This window comes from Vigna angularis, chromosome 1, assembly GCF_016808095.1.
Source record: "Vigna angularis cultivar LongXiaoDou No.4 chromosome 1, ASM1680809v1, whole genome shotgun sequence".
In the NCBI taxonomy this organism is placed as follows: Eukaryota; Viridiplantae; Streptophyta; class Magnoliopsida; order Fabales; family Fabaceae; genus Vigna; species Vigna angularis.
This window is the reverse complement of record NC_068970.1, coordinates 63,937,824-63,954,928: the sequence shown is the minus strand read 5'-3', so window position 1 is coordinate 63,954,928 and position 17,105 is coordinate 63,937,824. Positions and strand designations below refer to the sequence as shown.

Here is a 17,105-nt window from a genome sequence, read left to right as displayed (position 1 = left end):
CCGTCACAACTCTAAATCTCTAAGTAAAAAGTTATTTTTTAGAAAGTAAGAAAAATATTATAGTTTTATTTATTTTTAGTAAAATTACACATTGTCTATTTTATTTATGTTAAGTTCGTTTTTTATTTAGTTAAGTTATTATGTTATTGTTTTGATATCATTTGTTCTGGTCTAGTGTTGGATTTAAACTAACAAATACAAAATGAATGAATAATATAATTTAAAGATAATACTATTTTAAATCAAATAATTCAAATGTCTAGCATGTCTTTTTATTTATAGTTTCAAGGACTTCAAAGCATACTTATCTAACCCTTTAAAGATAAAATGATATATAGTTTTCTTTATCGTTTGTTAAAATATTTTAGAGGGAATTAATAAATCAAAACTTCTTAGTGAAGACTTGAATCCAATTTCTGAACTGAAATTTATTTTCGATGACTTATTTACTTAACTTTTTGGGTTAAGTTCGCTAAAAATCATGACACTCACATCGACCTTCATACATTATCTCCATCTTCTAGTCCAGACTCAAATTTTTAGATTGGACTTCATTCGTTTAGACTATATATTAACTGAATTCGAGTGTTGAATTTTTTTCTATTTCAAACAATTATTTTCTTGTCTTTATTAATTGAACTTTGTCTTTCTTAACTTATTTACTTTATTTCTAAATAAATTTAACATATTTTAAAAATACCAATAACTAAAAATATACACAATATAAATGATTTATTATAAACTTAACATATATCTTATATATTAAAATATTCATTATAAATTTCAGTTATTCATATAACGATCAATTAACCTCTAAATGTGTGAAAGCTTGCTAATTTAGCCCTTAAAAAATAATATACTTATTTTATTTCTAAATATGTAGAAAGCTTAAGTTTTGTGTTAAAAAACATTTGTTTAAGAAAATAATAATGAATTACAAATAGTTTTATTATTAAACTGTAACAACAAATTAATTTGATTTTTTTTTAAACTAAACTAAAATTTTCGTTATTTGAAGAACTAAATATGCAACACTTCACCGTTACTATATTAGTCATGTTCTCAATAAATATTAGTTTTATTCAAATTAGAATTATAATTTCGAATTATTTTATATTAAATGAAACGCGCAAACCAAACACTCCCACATGTTATTTTCTTGTGACGTGACCCTGCATATTAAACAAATATTTGTTATTATGTATTTAAAATATAATAATTATTTATCCAAAAATGTATTATTAAATATTTTAATTTAATTACAGAAAAATAAAAATTGATCTTTGTCCTCGTTACATAAGCTAAAATTCTAATTTAGAAATATTTAAATTTAAAGGAAACGATAAATGCTAACTCTTATCATTTTTATGTGATGCAACTTTTGCTTTTTAGATTAAACAAACGAGAACACTTTTTCCGTGTCAAGTTGATCAAAATGATTCGGCTTTTTCTTCAGGAAAAGAAAAGTTAATACTGTATACTGGTAACTTTGGTTTATTAGGATTGAATTGAAAAAATAAATCATAATTTATAAGAACTTATGATGAGTTGATTTAAATCATCATCATACATAATTTTATTTTTTATTTATATTTTTAAATTATATTTAAAGTTTAAGATGATTTTAAATTATATTATACTTTTTAATTTTGAATGATTTTTTAAGTTTAATATTATTTTGAATTAAAATTTATTTAGATTTAAATTAAAAAAAAATTGTTATTTTTTTATAATTGAAAAAAAAAATTATAATTAAGTGTCAAACTATAGTAAGTTAGACTGGATTTAAATTTTTTCAATTAATTAATAAGTGAATCAAGTTAGATTAACTTTATAAAAGATTAATTCATAATTAGATCAAATTGATATAAATGACTATTTTTTAAAACAAAAGAAAAAAAAGTTAGTGGCTTGTTTATTAGTTTTCATTCAAGATAAAATGATTAATTATGTGGACCCTCTTATTTGAAAATAGGTTAAAATTCTCGGATGATCCTTATGTTTGTACTAAAATCTCAATTCGGTCCTCAAGTTTTAAGTTGTCTCAATTGGATCCTAATTTTTAAAAATGTGTAACAAATTTGTCATCTCTGTTAAATGGACAAAAATGACCTTAAGATATGTTGATGTGGTGACATGACTGAGTTTATTATGTTCAATTAATTTGGTACTTCTTTCGTGAAATTAATATTTTATTATTTCAGAACAGATAGGGATTTGGTGCACATTTTAGAATGAGGATTTTCATAAGCTATTTGAAGCAGAAGAGAACAAAAAACGAACAAAAGACAAATGCAGTGTTTCGAAACACCTAGGACACGAAGGTTCATTGAGGTATGTTTCATTTTTTGGTTCTTAGGTGTTTTGTTTGTGTTTAGAGATGAGAAATGAGTTTTATGTGTAGAAGTTGTGGTCTCCTGTTTGTGCGTTATGGTCCATTTGTTTTGTTTTGATATGAGTAGAAGTTGTAAACTAAGGATACTATGTTTAATATTTCATTGGTACCCCTATTTGTGTATTGTGGTCCCTTGTTTCGTTTTGATATTTGTAGATTGTACATTGATTGTCCCTCATTAGCATATTTCAGTGGTATCAATAACAATATGTTTAATATGTTTGGGCATAACTTAGGGTGCAAAATGAGTGATTTATGTGTGTCCACATAGTGGACACTTTGTAACCAATGAAAATGACAAACTAATATTTGATGAAGAAATAACACATTGAATTCCTTGCTGTCATGCTCTTGCTGCAATGAAATTTCTTAATTTAAATGGAGAAGGGTCATTGGTTTAGGAAGACAACATATGAAGAGACCTACAATTCAATCATCTATTTTATCAATGATTAACCTGTGTGAGAAATTATACCTGTATTTCCCCCAACAAAAGAACAATGACAGGAAGACCTAAGAAAAAGAGACGAATTAAGCCATGGGAGATAAAGAAGAATGATAATGAATTAAGAAAAAGATGATTAAAAAAAACATGCAAGGTAATTGGACACACTAAAAAATCTTGTCCACAACAACCACAAACACAAGATAGTGACACCTACCGATGTAATTCACCCTCTTGAGGAATGATCTCATGTTGTGATGTAATGACCATGCACTTCTAATGTGAAATATGTAGACAATATTTGTACTTTTATTTTCTTGACCGTTAACACCTTGATTTTGATGTAATGGTTAATTATATTTGTTGGACAATAATTTTAATTTTGTACGTAATTTTGTATACAATTGTGCATGTATTTGGTTTGTTGACTATTACCTTCCACATTTTGATGTAATACTTTGTTAACTATATTACTAGGTTTTGTACGCCATTGTATAGGATGAAGAAGAACGAGACATGCTTCAACTCAACAATAATGTTTGAAGAAGATGAACAATGTTAGAGTTTCATTTAAATGTTAGGGCAAATAGTATCATAAAAAGGGTCACAATACACAAGTAGGAACCACAAAAGTAGGAACCACAACTTCTACAAATAAAACCCATTTTCCATCTCTAAAACATAAACAAAACACCTAAGCACCAAAGAAATGAAACTCACCTCAATTGTGGTGAACCTTCATGTCCTAAATGTTTTGAAATGTGTCATTTTTTTTTCTCTTCCTTTCTAAATCACAGATGAAAATCAGACTTATTTATTACATATTTTAAAAAATTAGAATCCAATTAAGATAACGTGAGACTTTGAAAACTGAAATGAAATTTTAGTAGAAGAGGATGTCAATAAGTTTTAACCTTAAAAATAATATATATGCTATAAAGGCTTAATATATATATATATATATATATATATATATATATATATATATATATATATATATATATATATATATATATATATATATATATATATATATATATGCTATAAAGGCTTTATTTTAATTTATTGACATTAAATAAATTTAAAGTGATATATATCTATATCTATATATATATAAATAAAAGTTGGGTAGTTATGTTGAGATATCATTCGCAATTATGTCACATGCTTTTGTCTGTTATACGATATTATAGTTATTACAAAATGATATTTTTTGTTTTATTTAAAATATAAAAGAAAGAGTACATCAACTTTATCGCAATATGTTGTCTTTTGTTGTGATAAAATATTATTTTGTTAAATAGTATATAAACTATGAAGTATATATATATATATATATATATATATATATATATATAATATAATATAATATAATATAATATAATATAACGAACGGTTAATAAAATTTACAGACATTTAGATTAAAACTAATAAAAATTGATTAAGTAAATAATATTTTGATTTATATAAATGCGTCTGGTATAAAAACATCTCCAAACCACATATTATCTTGCAAAAAGGTGAAGAATGATGATTTTTATTGTGGTGTGACTTTGTTGTGAGAATTGAGATTGACTTTGTTTTCTGATTTACAGTTTTCTTCTATAAAGTGCTAGTTCCGTTAGTTTTTTTAGATGCCTCCGTTTTCTCCCAAATGTTCCATCTCTCATCCTCCAGGGATATGCATTTCTTGCTATGCTGTCTTTCCTTTTCTTTTCTTTCATTTCCTGTTACCCTCACATCAGAGTCTCCCAGAACTACCATACATAGCTGCTAAGATCATCTTCAGAAAATCAGAAAGTTGGTTTTATTTCCCTCACTGCCATGAGTAGTACCGGTAGTAAGAAAAAGTTCAATCCTATTCATCTTGAAGATGCTGCAATGGACTTGTTAAACCATGTGGTGAAGGTGAAGGAGAAGATGGGTTTGATTTCACTCCTCCTTCCTCTCATATTCATTGCTTGGGCTATTCACAGATGGCTATTTTCTTTCTCCAATTGGCTTTCCCTTGCTCTTGCTCTGTGGGCATCTATGCAAGTAGGCGATTCTTCTCTCTCTTTTTTCATCCTTTTCAATCACTGCTTTGAATTTCATAAATGTTTTTTTTTTCTTGTAGCAATGTGTCACAGTCATTCCCTTTTGAGTTGTTAAACCAAGCCTTTCAAAGCTAATTTAAAATTAGATATAGTACAAATGAGGGTTGAGCTTAATAGAAGGAGCTAGTCACTCACAATTGTTCGAATTCTTCTCAAGTTATTCACGTTTAGTATTTCACCGTGTTATTGCCTATGAGAAAAGCACAAAAACTATACCAAATCAACGAGTTAATAAGAAGATCAGTAGATTGTAACAGTTAACGTTATATTACCCTGTAAGCTATACTAAGCATAGTCATCTATTGTGTATTTGTCGGGGTTTTGTTGAATTTGAAAAGTCATTAAAGCAATTAGTCTTAGTTCTGTGGTTACCTCGAGAAAGAATATTCCTTGCCAAACATCAATGCCATGTTCTCCTTTGCTATTACGGTACCAATTACAATACTTCATTTATTTGCAGTATGGGAAGTATCAGCGCAAACTGCTGGAGGAAGACTTGAATAAGAAATGGAATCGAATCCTACTCCAAACCTCGGTACTTTCTTCATTCCAATTCTCCCTTTCACATTCTCAACGAGCTTCATGAAGCTTACTTTAACTTCCTGTACTTGTAGCCAGTGACACCATTGGAACACTGCGACTGGTTGAATCTGCTGTTGACACAAATATGGTCCAACTATTTTAACCCCAAGTTCTCAAGAAGGTTATCAGCCATAGTTGAAGTAAAATTTCCTCACCTCCCAATCAATGCATTGATGTAATTAACATTTTTATTTAACTTTTAAATTTTATAGTAAGCTTTCCCACATTTTGATAGGACTGCATATATTTTCTTCCATCACTTAGATGATTATATTCTGCTTCATTTTTATTTTTTGGCGTATGAGTAAATCGCTTTATTATCCTTAAGATCTGTAATTCTGCCTATAGAAGTCTATTGCATTGGAATCTGCACCATAAGATCTGCAATTATGCTTACAGAGTACTATATTGGAGATCTGCAATGCAATGTTACTGTTGTCTTGGAATTAATTTATTGACTTTTGTCTTTCTTTTGTGTCTCAGAAACGTTTAAAGCTTCGAAAACCAAGATTTATAGTAAGTAACAATCATTTTCATCTATGGAAGAGTTTCAACTTGGAAGATGTGCACTAAACTAAAATAATCCTTCCTTCAGGAAAAAGTTGAGGTGCAAGAGTTTTCACTTGGATCATGCCCTCCAAGTTTGGGTCTTCAAGGGATGCGATGGTCAACCTCGGGTGATCAGGTTTCAGTTTGCATCAGATTTCAGATATCACTTCTATACAGATTTTTCACAATTTAATTAAATAGGTTCCTGGAAATATCCTTTTTATCGTTCTTATGATTTTACTCCTTGGATCACCACCACTACTTTTACTACAATCTTTGTTACTCTTGGTAGTCTTCATGTTGAACTGCTTCTGTTGTGTGGTCTCTAATATGCTCAACTTATGTACAAGAAAAATATTAAATTATCATAGTACTAGGACTTTGAACCTTGTTTTTATGTTTAACTTGGAACCTCCCTTCTTACGACGCATGTTGTCTAAGAAGTTGACAATATAAATCTTTAAAAATGCGGCAGAGAAAAAGGCCAACTAAGTAACTATATGTGAAATCCCTATTTTCTATTGCACATGTTTTGTTGATTTAAGTTCCAGTTTACGGTTCCTGCTGTACTATGTCTATAAATGTCGATGTGTGCCCACATGTGAGATTTCAATGCGGAATTCTGTTGGTATTTGATTTTGACAGCGAGTCCTGAAATTGAGTTTTGATTGGGACACAAGCGAGATGAGAATTTTGATGCTTGCTAAGCTTTCCGTTGGAACAGCCAGAATTGTGATTAACAATCTTCATATAAAGGGTGAGGTATGTAAAAATAACTTCCTATTGGATTTAAGCTTCTCTGTCATGAAACGAAAAAAACTGTAGAAATTTAAGCAGCGGATATCGAAGTGAATTACTAGGATAGAATTGGTCACTTTTCTTTTCGGAGCTGATTGATAATCACATTTTTTGGCAGCTTTTGGTGACTCCAATTCTAGATGGAAAGGCACTTTTGTATTCATTTTCGTCCACACCTGAGGTGAGAATAGTAATTGCCTTTGGAAGCGGAGCAAGCCAATCAGCCACTGAGTTGCCTGGGGTTTCTCCATGGCTGGTGTGTTCCAGAGAATCTAATTTGTGAAAATGTTTAGTAAAAGCTTATTGTATCTGTCTCTATAGCTGAGTAGGAAATGAAATCTCATGGTTTGCCTCACATGTTAAGTTTCTTCAGAACATTCTTGGAGAATTTGAGTTTCTTTTTCTAAATCTTTACAGGATAAACTTTTTACTGATACGTTGGTTAAAACCATGGTGGAACCTCGACGTCGTTGTTTCAGTTTGCCTGTGGTTAATTTGGGGAAAACTGCTGTTGGAGGCGTTATATACGTGTCAGTGATTTCAGCAGACAAACTTTCTTGGAGTTGTTTCAAGAGTAGCCGATCTTTGAGGCAACAGAATAGCACAATCAATGGATGTTCAGAAAGCAACCTGGATGACAAGGACCTACAGACATTTGTAGAGGTAGAAGTGGAGGAATTGACAAGGAGGACGGGTCTGAGTCATGGTTCAAATCCAACGTGGGATACTACATTTAATATGGTTTTACATGATAATACAGGAATTGTTCGCTTCAACCTTTATGAGCGTCCTTCTAGCGGTGTAAAGTGTGACCACCTAGCAAGTTGTGAAATCAAGGTACTATCTTATATGCTCGCTTTTGAGGCAGCCGTATATTAATTATATATTTATTTATTACTAGCCTTTTTCTTTAATCTCTGTGGAAATTATCATCTACAATTCTAGGCTAACTTTTTTTTGGTCTTTAAGATGAGGCATTGTGAAGATGATTCAACAATAATGTGGGCAATAGGACCTGATTCTAGTGCAATAGCAAAACATGCGAAGTTTTGTGGAGATGAAGTTGAAATGGTTGTCCCATTTGAAGGTGCCAACTCAGCAGAGGTACAATATTTATGACCCGTGTAATAACTGGTTCCTTGTCTTCTGTCAAACTCTTTGCTTTATGATAGACTCAATTTGGTTATATTACATTATCAGTGTTTGATTTTCATCTAGCCAAAGCGTACAAAGCCATTCTCCTTTCCTAATCTGATTGAACGACTTAACTCTTCTATATTTATTTATGTAATCACATTTAAGCAACATGATTAAACTCCTTGGTTATAGAGACTCTGGTATCATGTCAATTACCAATTTATGAAAAGGCCAGCCTAATTAGGTTAAAAAGCTCGAAAATTGTTTGTATCTCGTAATTATCATTAGTCCAGATCATTGTATGCACGAAGGGGGAAAGTTTCATATTGACAGTTCTTATGGAGTAGAACTTGCAGTTTATTTAGAATTCTTTTCATCTTATTCTCATTGATATCTTCATGAAAGAGCTACCATCAAAATGTCCTTACAACTACATTGTTGCACTTAAAATGAAAGTTGTTTTACATTTCTGAATCACAATAAAATTGTTAGTAAATGAAAATTTTATTCATGTTAACTCTTTAATCCATTTTTTAGTTAAAGGTGAAGATTGTAGTAAAAGAGTGGCAGTTTTCTGATGGTTCACATAGCTTGAACAACCTCCGTGCTAATTCCCAGCGATCACTTATTGGATCATCAAGTCTTCTGTCAAAAACTGGAAGGAAACTTAAGATAACAATTGTGGAAGCAAAGGATCTCGTTACGAAAGACAGATCTGGAAAAGTTAGTCCATACGTCAAATTGCAATATGGAAAGGTCAGTGACACTGGTTTTCTCTACTGGATTCTGAATGCTTAGTATAAATTGATTAAGTGAGATCTCTGCCACATAAAGATAACCTACGCAATGAATGTTCATAGCAACACTATCTTATTCTGTTGTTATAATCTTTTCAGGTTGGTAAGAGAACAAAGGTTGCTCCTCCTACTACTACAAATCCTTCCTGGAATGAATCATTTGATTTTGATGAGAATGATGGTGATGAATACCTAAATGTAAAATGCTTCAGTGAGGAAATTTTTGGAGATGAAAATATTGGTACTGCAAATGTAAATTTGGAAGGACTGGGGGACGGGTCAATCAAGGATGAATGGATCCCACTTGAAGGAGTGAGTTCTGGTGAATTAAGACTTAAAATTGAAGTAGTTAGGGTTGAGGACCAAGAAGGATCAAGGGTAAGTTTTTTCAACAGGAAATTAGCAATTCTTTTCAACAAGTTATAAAGCAAAATGATGTACAAAGCTAATACTAGGTCTATTATCACTTCAATTATTTACCCATGCGGAGTTTTCTCTGGCCGTATTTTCTTTGCAAGCTCTAGCATGTACTAATCCTTTAATATACACAGAATTCAGCCAATGGTTGGATAGAACTTGTTGTGATTGAAGCAAGAGACCTTATTGCTGCCGATCTTCGAGGGACAAGTGATCCTTATGTGAGGGTGAACTATGGGAACTTGAAGCGGAGGACAAAGGTTAGAATTCTGAAGATGATTATGACTGTAGTTTCTTCTGCATGATACCGATGGTTATGGCACATTTGTGATTATAAATTGCTAATCTTGTCTTTTTGCATTTTCATTGGGCTGCCATTAATTGATGATTATATTTGTGGTAAAAGACTAATAATAAGGGCAAACATATACCATCTCAATTTTTTAGAATACTCTCCAGAGGGGAATCTCTGGTCTTCTCATTCAGATGTTTTTTTGTTGTACCTTTCCATTCATTTGTTACGACAGTTATTTTCACAAGTTCAATTTCAGTTGCATTTGCATGTTCTTGATGTTTCACTCTTGCAAGCCTTGATTTTTTTTTTCTGCGTGTGGCACTGTGTGGCAGGTTATACACAAAACACTCAACCCTCGTTGGAACCAAACCTTAGAGTTCCTTGACGATGGTAGTCCCCTGACACTGCATGTTAGGGACCATAATGCTTTACTACCCACATCAAGTATAGGGGAATGTGTTGTAGAATATCAAAGGTTACCTCCAAACCAGATGTCTGACAAATGGATACCTCTCCAAGGGGTTAAAAGTGGCGAGATACACATCCAAATTACCAGAAAAGTTCCAGAAATGCAAACAAGAAGTTCCCTAGACTCTCAACCATCTTCTTTAAGTAAATCACACCAAATTCCTACCCAGGTGAGTTCATCCTGCATGCTAGAAAACACTTATTTGTACATATACAATATGTAATATTACTTTTTCTGCTCTGAGAATGAACTAATGGTTGCCTTGAAAGGCAATGCATATCTATTACGATTTCACAATCAAACTCTCTTTTGTCCATATTCAGTGAGTAAAAACGTGTCTATGGTTTAGTTTCATTTGTCTATTGTTGGTCGATCTTTATGTTATTGCTTGGCTTGTTAATTGGAAATCTTTACTCTGCAATTCTGACAAACTATTGAAATTGAACTCTTTATCAGATGAGAGAGATGTTGAAAAAGTTTCGATCATTAATAGAGGATGGAAATCTTGAAGGACTGACATCAACTTTGAGCGAGTTAGAAAGTCTAGAGGATACAATGGAAGGGTACGTAGCACAGCTGGAGACCGAGCAAATGCTTCTTCTCAGCAAAATAAATGAACTGGGTCAAGAGATCCTCAATTCTTCTTCTTCCCTCTCTAGCAGTCCTTCTCAAAATGGAAATTAATTGATCCTCGTAGCATCATCTCTCTAAGGTTATCATTAACATTAGATTCTTTTATCATTCTCTTGTAATATATTGCTTATGGGAATCATTACGTACAAACTCCGTACACATTTATCAAAGAATTCTTGTGTAGTTCCCCGCTACACAGCAACGGTTCACATGTGTAATTGATCAAGAATTTGCAATAAGTTTATGTTCCTCTACAGTTTGTCAAATTATAAAACATAAATCCCTTTTCCTTCCGTGTAAAGTTCTACACTGTTATGATATTACCTGATGCGTTGAATTTTAAATTTTAAAATATAAATAATTTGATTTTGAAATGTATATAAAATTAAAATTATTGTATGTATTCAATTTTTATTTATTTTAATAAATATGTTAACACAGTCATACTAATTGTATTATGCCAGTTATAATAATATTTTTTTTTATTAGTCGACGATGTAAAATATTTTATACTAAGTTCAAAATGTATTAAACTTTGTTTTTATTCAAAGAGATATTAACTTAACGGTATAAAATATCTAGAATGTGTTGTACAGGTTCAGTTCCTACAGAGTCGCGAATCTAGACATAACCCACAGGAATTGGTGCAGCCTTGTAATCTAATCTTTCTCTCGCTGTCTTGAGTTTTGATCTTTCCATTGGAAGAAAGTGAAAATGAAAATTGATTGCTGTAACTGAAAATGCGTTTGAACGTCACAAATGCTTTACTATCATCACTTCCACTCGCTATACCCTCTTCCTACGTTCTCTTCGCCTCTTCCAAATTCAAATTCACATTCCCAGTAGGAATTTGCATTCGCGTTCGTGCTCTCAACACCTTCTCCTCTCTCCCAACTACTTGCCACGATGACAACGATGATTTGTTCGCCCCTATTCCCACTCCCCGCCACGCTGACAAAACCACCAACGCCATCGAGAGAATCGCCCTACGTTTGCGCAACTTAGGGTTAGCCTCCGCCGACCACGCCGACAACGATGACGACGATTTCCTGCGTCGCGAATGGCTTCGTCCCGATGAGGTGCTTTTGCCGTGGGACAAGCGAGAGGGGGAAGAGTGCGAGGAGCACGAGGAACAGCAGAAGGAGAAACTAAAGAAGAAGAGTGTTAGTGCAGTGACGCTGGCGGAGAAAACGGTGGAGGAGGAGGAGCTGCGGCGGTTGCGAACGCTGGGAATGAGTCTTAAGGAGAAGGTCACTATCCCCAAAGCTGGCCTGACGCGAGCCGTGCTCGACAAGATTCACCGGCAGTGGAGCAACTGCGAGTTGGTGAGACTCAAGTTTCACGAGCTTCTTGCTCAGAACATGAAGTTGGCTCATCAAATTGTCGAGGTTTTTTCCTTCACAATGCAATCCCTATTTGTGTTAATAACTAATGTTCTTGTGTTTGAGTGATGAGCATTTGCAAAATTGATCTTAAATGGAACTGATTGCGAAATTTAGTTTGGTTAAAATTGGTGATTTACATTTTGATATTTTATTGTAGTAGCAAGTTAGTAGTAAAATTCAACATTCTGAATAAGATTTTTTATTTAATGCAATGCAAGTCACCTACAGTTTTTTTAACTTAAAACTTAATTTTAGTTTCGAAATCAAATTCTCTACATGAAACCAAACATATGAACATTTACTTAAAATTACTTTAGTCAATATGATTTTTAAATGATTCAATTTGAATCCTTGCACCTACTTAGGCTTGGTGTGGGAAAGGATATATCATGTTATGTTGAGTGTTGAATAATTTGTGAACTGAATTGTTGTGACCTTTCGCAGTGTAGAACTAGAGGGTTAGTTATATGGAGGTCGGGGAGTTATATGTGGGTGTACCGAGGTAGAAATTACCAAGGGCCGATGCAACCGATTGAAAAGGAAGGAGATGATCGAATTCCTGTGCCAGCAGCCGGGGACGCTGCGCTGATGCTGGCAAAGAGTGAGGCAGTTTTCTGGAAGGAGGAGAACATGACTCCAGAAGAAGTGGAGTTTAACAGGATGCTTGATGGGTTTGGTCATCGTTTTGTTGAATGGTGGGGAACTGGAATACTTCCAATTGATGCTGATTTACTTCCCCCCACAGTTCCTGGTTACAAGACGCCTCTTAGGCTTCTTCCTGCTGGAATGCATCCACGACTGACTAATGATGAACTCACGAATATGCGGAAACTTGCTAAATCTCTTCCTTGTCACTTTGCCTTGGGTAATGTTTGGCTGCTATGCTGTTTTGTTGAATTTTTGTTCCTTTTACTAATATGAATTTTGTGCTGATTTTTATGTAGGGAGAAATAGAAATCTTCAAGGTCTGGCATCTGCTATTCTCAGGCTGTGGGAGAAAAGTTTAGTTGCAAAGATTGGAGTCAAGCGTGGTATTGTGAATACAAACAATGAACTGATGGCTCAGGAGCTGAAGGTTTGTGCTCTGTAATTTCATATTTGGTGTTAGTTGCTTGTGCAATTGAGAATGTGTAATGGGTTGCTGAGCCTAATAAAATGGAAAATCTGAACGATTGAATTATTAGAATTAATGGTGCTGTTAATATATCAAAGGCCCCTTAAGTCTTCAATGGTGCACACCAAATATGGTATTTGTTAGAATTAAGTATCCTTGATTCTTTTTCTGAAGCTGTTGGCTATAGTTTTGGTTAATTGAGATATAATAACTAATAGTCACCAGCAAAATTTACAATTTCTTTATGATTTTATCTTTGAGAATTAGTCAGTTTGCCTGTTCCATCAACTGTTTCAGTTAGCAAATAAGAAAGCGAAGAGTAATGAATTTTTTTTTTTTATATACTTGAGCTAATCCATTTTCTCCAATTGTTGTTGTCAAAATATCATTCACTAGGTAGTGTTGAACTATTTTTATTTTCTCATACAAATGAATATTATATTGAAGATGCTAATCTGTTTTTCTGCATTGAGTCTGTGTGTAAATGCTAAATTTTATTTACATAGTCAAATGGTGCATTCTTTTGTTGCTAACTCATGCTCATCGACTAGTTTGTTTTTCTTTCATGGTGCAGAAATTAACAGGAGGTACTTTACTCCTGCGGAACAAATATTACATTGTAATATATCGTGGGAAGGACTTTGTTCCAACCAGTGTGGCTGCTGTTATTGCTGAAAGACAGGAAATGACAAAACATGTGCAGGATGTTGAGGAGAAGGTGCGGTGCAAAGTTCATGACATAGCTCCTTCAAGGGAAGATGAATCAAAATCCCAAGCAGGATCATTGGCTGAGTTCTATGAGGCTCAGGCATGCTGGGGAAGGGATATATCTACTGAAGAACGTGAGAGGATGAGGCAAGAGGTTGCCAAAGCCAAGAATGCTAAGCTTGCCAAAAAAATTGAATGTAAACTAGCTGTTGTAAGTATCTACTGGTTTTGTGAAGGTTATATTATATATGCTTGGGAAAGTAATTGTGTTATATTGATAGTGCCTTGCTTGTTGGAATCAAACTGGAGTAGTTTGCTTCATACTTTCACTGTGAAGAGGCTTGTTGGAATATTCTGCAGATTACCATTAGGTTGTTGTTGGGTCATTATCAGTGGAACTATTGAGATGTCATAATTTTCGTTGGATCTCCTTTCGTTGCAAGATCTTGACTTCTTGGAGTTAAATACTGTAACCTACTTTTAGGTTTCCAAAAATTTAGGATGTTATGTTTGCCTTTTAGGGGTTATATTTCAGTGATGAAAGCTTTGGAATGGACCTTTCAATAATTTGGTGTAGAAAAAAATATTTAACGCCCCTTGTCACTCAGTCTATAAAGTTCAGCTTGGCATGAGGGGCTTTTGAATCTTAGAAATGTGGTAACTTTATTGCGTGCATTAGTCTTTAGTAAAACTCAGCATCTGATCCTTTAATGGAACCGTGACATGAGAAGTGGCACTAAAAGGGGCATAAATATTGATAAGACTTAGAGATAGCCCTAGGTTGGAATTCTGGATTAGTGTCAATGTAAATCCTTCAAGTTTCAACTTATCATTTTACTAACTGGGGTACATGCTTGTCTTCTTTCAGTTTTATAAAGTTCAAGTTTAACTTTAATTTGCTAAATTAATATTTAAAACTCTAAATGCATGAACAGGCCCAAGCCAAAAGGCTTAGAGCAGAAAAGCTATTAGCGAAAATAGAAGTATCTTTGGTTCCAGTTGGTCCTGATTATGACAAGGAAACAATCACAGATGAAGAACGTGTTATGTTCCGTTCAGTTGGTTTAAGAATGAAGGCATACTTGCCTCTTGGTGAGTAACATGTGGCTGTATAAAAGTTTCTTTATTACAAGGATGCACAGTATGAACAGCTGTTAATGATAATCTGCAGGTATACGTGGTGTTTTCGATGGTGTCATTGAGAACATGCATCTGCACTGGAGGCATCGAGAACTTGTTAAATTAATAACAAAACAAAAGACCCTTGCTTTTGTTGAAGACACAGCTAGGTTACTGGAATATGAGAGTGGTGGAATACTAGTAGCAATAGATGAAATTCCTAAAGGATTTTCTCTTATTTACTATCGTGGAAAGAATTATAGGCGACCTATGACTCTAAGGCCTAGAAACCTTCTAACAAAGGCAAAGGCATTGCAGCGGTCAATAGCCATGCAACGGCACGAGGTTCCAATTTTATTTTATTTTTTTTTAAATTACATATCTATTTTTCTCATTTTTGTATCTGTGGTGTATCGTTTAATCTTGAATAACTTGTGCAGGCTCTGAGTCAACATGTAACTGAATTGGGGAAAAAAATAGAAAAAATGAAAAAAGAACTTGTAAGTACTCACTTATCATAATTTCGTTATTTATATTTACCTAAATGGATTAATTGGTCGCATGTAAAGTATTCGCTTATGATATTCTTAGTAATTTCATTTTAACGCGAAACAATAACACCTGCATGTAGTATTTTCTTGTAATTGTAATTCAGTTTCTTATAAAAGGTCTGGATACCAACTTTGGGATCTTATATGGAAAACGTATAGACTCCAGTGAGATTTTATAATTAAATTTATTATCATATGAGAGAGGCTTAAGATGTGAACGATTGACGAAAAGAAACTAAAATGCAAATTAGTTTTTGATCAGAGTGAAAATTAACTATCTACTGGTGGGGTTGTTCTGCAGAGTGAGGATGGATTCTCTGACGGAGATGACAATTATGGTGATTTCAATGGCGAGGAATACAGTGATTACAATGATAAGAATTCTGAATTTTAGTACTTTGAAAAGGATGGGTTTCTTATCTATGAAGGCAGGTTTACATTTTGCAATGAAGTTAGTTCCTCCTGAGTTACTTCTGCCATTGCCTGCAGCCAGCTAGGTATATATAAACTCTGCTTTCGATCGCTTGTAGGTTCATAATTGTGATTTTCATATACTGAATTTTAAAAAATTGATCTAAAATTTTCTTGAGGCTTATTTTTTTTGGTTTTATAAACACGACATAGTCTTTTCCTTTTAATTGCCAGCATAGTATCTTGGCTTATGAAGAGGAAGGTTTGCTGACAGCAGTTTGAATGGATCGTCTGTCTGCAGTTAAGAATAGAATATCTGGAGTCCTATTCCTTCAAGTTCTTGAGGCATGGATAAGCTATGTTTTCTTGTACATTCTGACCCCATCCATACGGATGCTTTTCATTCTTCTTAGTGCTAGGTATAACCTCAAATATAACTAGATAAGCTTATATATTTGTAAATTATTAAATGCATGCTTGTTTAATCTAATAAATAAAGTTAAACATCTTATCAGGCTTGTCTTTGTAAATGAATCGTGCTCACACATGACATTGCTAACTCATAATATATCAATTTTATTTAGGTCAAAGTTGATAACTGTTTCTGTGTTCGAGTTAAGAAATTAAAGATAAGAATATTTTAGTAAAAGTGTTATGACTAATTTTACTGTGATTTTTAATCGATGTGTTACTTTTAATTAAAGCGTTATGGATATTTTAACCAATATTACACAGACACTGATTAGAAAGACAACTTTATTATCTACAAAAAAATATTCAGTGACAATGATTTCATTTTCGTTTAGAAAGTATTTTATAATTATGAGATTAAATTGTATATTTTATATGAATTACGTTAAAATTTATTAACAAATAGAATTTTATTTGAATATAAGTTGGATAAATAAAAAAAAATTTAACTGCTTTTAGTTCTTTAAATATAATGAAATATTAAATTTTAATTTTTAATATTAAATTTTAAGAATGGTTTTGAAAATCTCATCTAAACTTGAATTTTAATATTAAAGATGAAGAATATATATATATATATATATATATATATATATATATATATATATATATATATATATATATATATATATATATATATATATATATATATATATATATATATATATTAATTTTGAAGAACTAAAACATTTTTATATTAAAATCAAAATTTTATATTTAATATGCTAAACAT

At 32.5% G+C, this 17,105-nt stretch overlaps 2 protein-coding genes across 5 annotated transcripts; both read left to right on the top strand.

Annotated features, from left to right (window-relative positions):
• Nucleotides 1–4,435: 4,435 nt before the first annotated feature.
• Nucleotides 4,436–10,906, top strand: LOC108347604 (synaptotagmin-4). 3 transcript variants are annotated; one of them, XM_017586967.2, is made up of 14 exons: nucleotides 4,436–4,877; nucleotides 5,397–5,471; nucleotides 5,551–5,658; nucleotides 6,002–6,034; nucleotides 6,114–6,203; nucleotides 6,713–6,829; nucleotides 6,984–7,046; nucleotides 7,283–7,702; nucleotides 7,835–7,969; nucleotides 8,540–8,758; nucleotides 8,899–9,177; nucleotides 9,351–9,476; nucleotides 9,844–10,149; nucleotides 10,437–10,906. In XM_017586967.2, exons 1-14 carry the CDS (start codon nucleotides 4,665–4,667, stop codon nucleotides 10,662–10,664), a joined length of 2,412 nt encoding a protein of 803 aa, XP_017442456.1. In that variant the 5' UTR covers nucleotides 4,436–4,664; the 3' UTR covers nucleotides 10,665–10,906. The 3 variants fall into 3 exon arrangements, with proteins under 3 accessions (XP_017442456.1, XP_017442455.1, XP_017442457.1); XM_017586966.2 differs by having other exon boundaries at nucleotides 4,438–4,877; nucleotides 6,984–7,121; XM_017586968.2 differs by lacking the exons at nucleotides 4,436–4,877; nucleotides 5,397–5,471 and having other exon boundaries at nucleotides 5,600–5,693; nucleotides 6,984–7,121.
• A 295-nt stretch (nucleotides 10,907–11,201) lies between these two features.
• Nucleotides 11,202–16,412, top strand: LOC108347723 (CRM-domain containing factor CFM3, chloroplastic/mitochondrial). 2 transcript variants are annotated; one of them, XM_017587144.2, is made up of 9 exons: nucleotides 11,202–12,001; nucleotides 12,443–12,863; nucleotides 12,943–13,073; nucleotides 13,687–14,031; nucleotides 14,756–14,912; nucleotides 14,992–15,284; nucleotides 15,380–15,439; nucleotides 15,792–15,987; nucleotides 16,136–16,412. In XM_017587144.2, exons 1-8 carry the CDS (start codon nucleotides 11,354–11,356, stop codon nucleotides 15,882–15,884), a joined length of 2,148 nt encoding a protein of 715 aa, XP_017442633.1. In that variant the 5' UTR covers nucleotides 11,202–11,353; the 3' UTR covers nucleotides 15,885–15,987; nucleotides 16,136–16,412. The 2 variants fall into 2 exon arrangements, with proteins under 2 accessions (XP_017442633.1, XP_017442634.1); XM_017587145.2 differs by having other exon boundaries at nucleotides 16,115–16,412.
• The last annotated feature ends 693 nt before the right edge of the window (nucleotides 16,413–17,105 follow it).

Excerpts from the sequence above, each read along its gene's own strand:
- LOC108347604 (XM_017586966.2), top strand. The coding sequence starts at position 4,665 with ATGAGTAGTACCGGTAGTAAGAAAAAGTTCAATCCTATTCATCTTGAA. Across the intron at positions 4,878-5,396 it reads CTCTGTGGGCATCTATGCAA|TATGGGAAGTATCAGCGCAA; the intron begins GTAGGCGATTCT and ends ATTTATTTGCAG. Across the intron at positions 9,178-9,350 it reads AGGACCAAGAAGGATCAAGG|AATTCAGCCAATGGTTGGAT; the intron begins GTAAGTTTTTTC and ends TAATATACACAG.
- LOC108347723 (XM_017587144.2), top strand. The coding sequence starts at position 11,354 with ATGCGTTTGAACGTCACAAATGCTTTACTATCATCACTTCCACTCGCT. Across the intron at positions 12,864-12,942 it reads TCCTTGTCACTTTGCCTTGG|GGAGAAATAGAAATCTTCAA; the intron begins GTAATGTTTGGC and ends ATTTTTATGTAG. Across the intron at positions 14,913-14,991 it reads GAAGGCATACTTGCCTCTTG|GTATACGTGGTGTTTTCGAT; the intron begins GTGAGTAACATG and ends GATAATCTGCAG.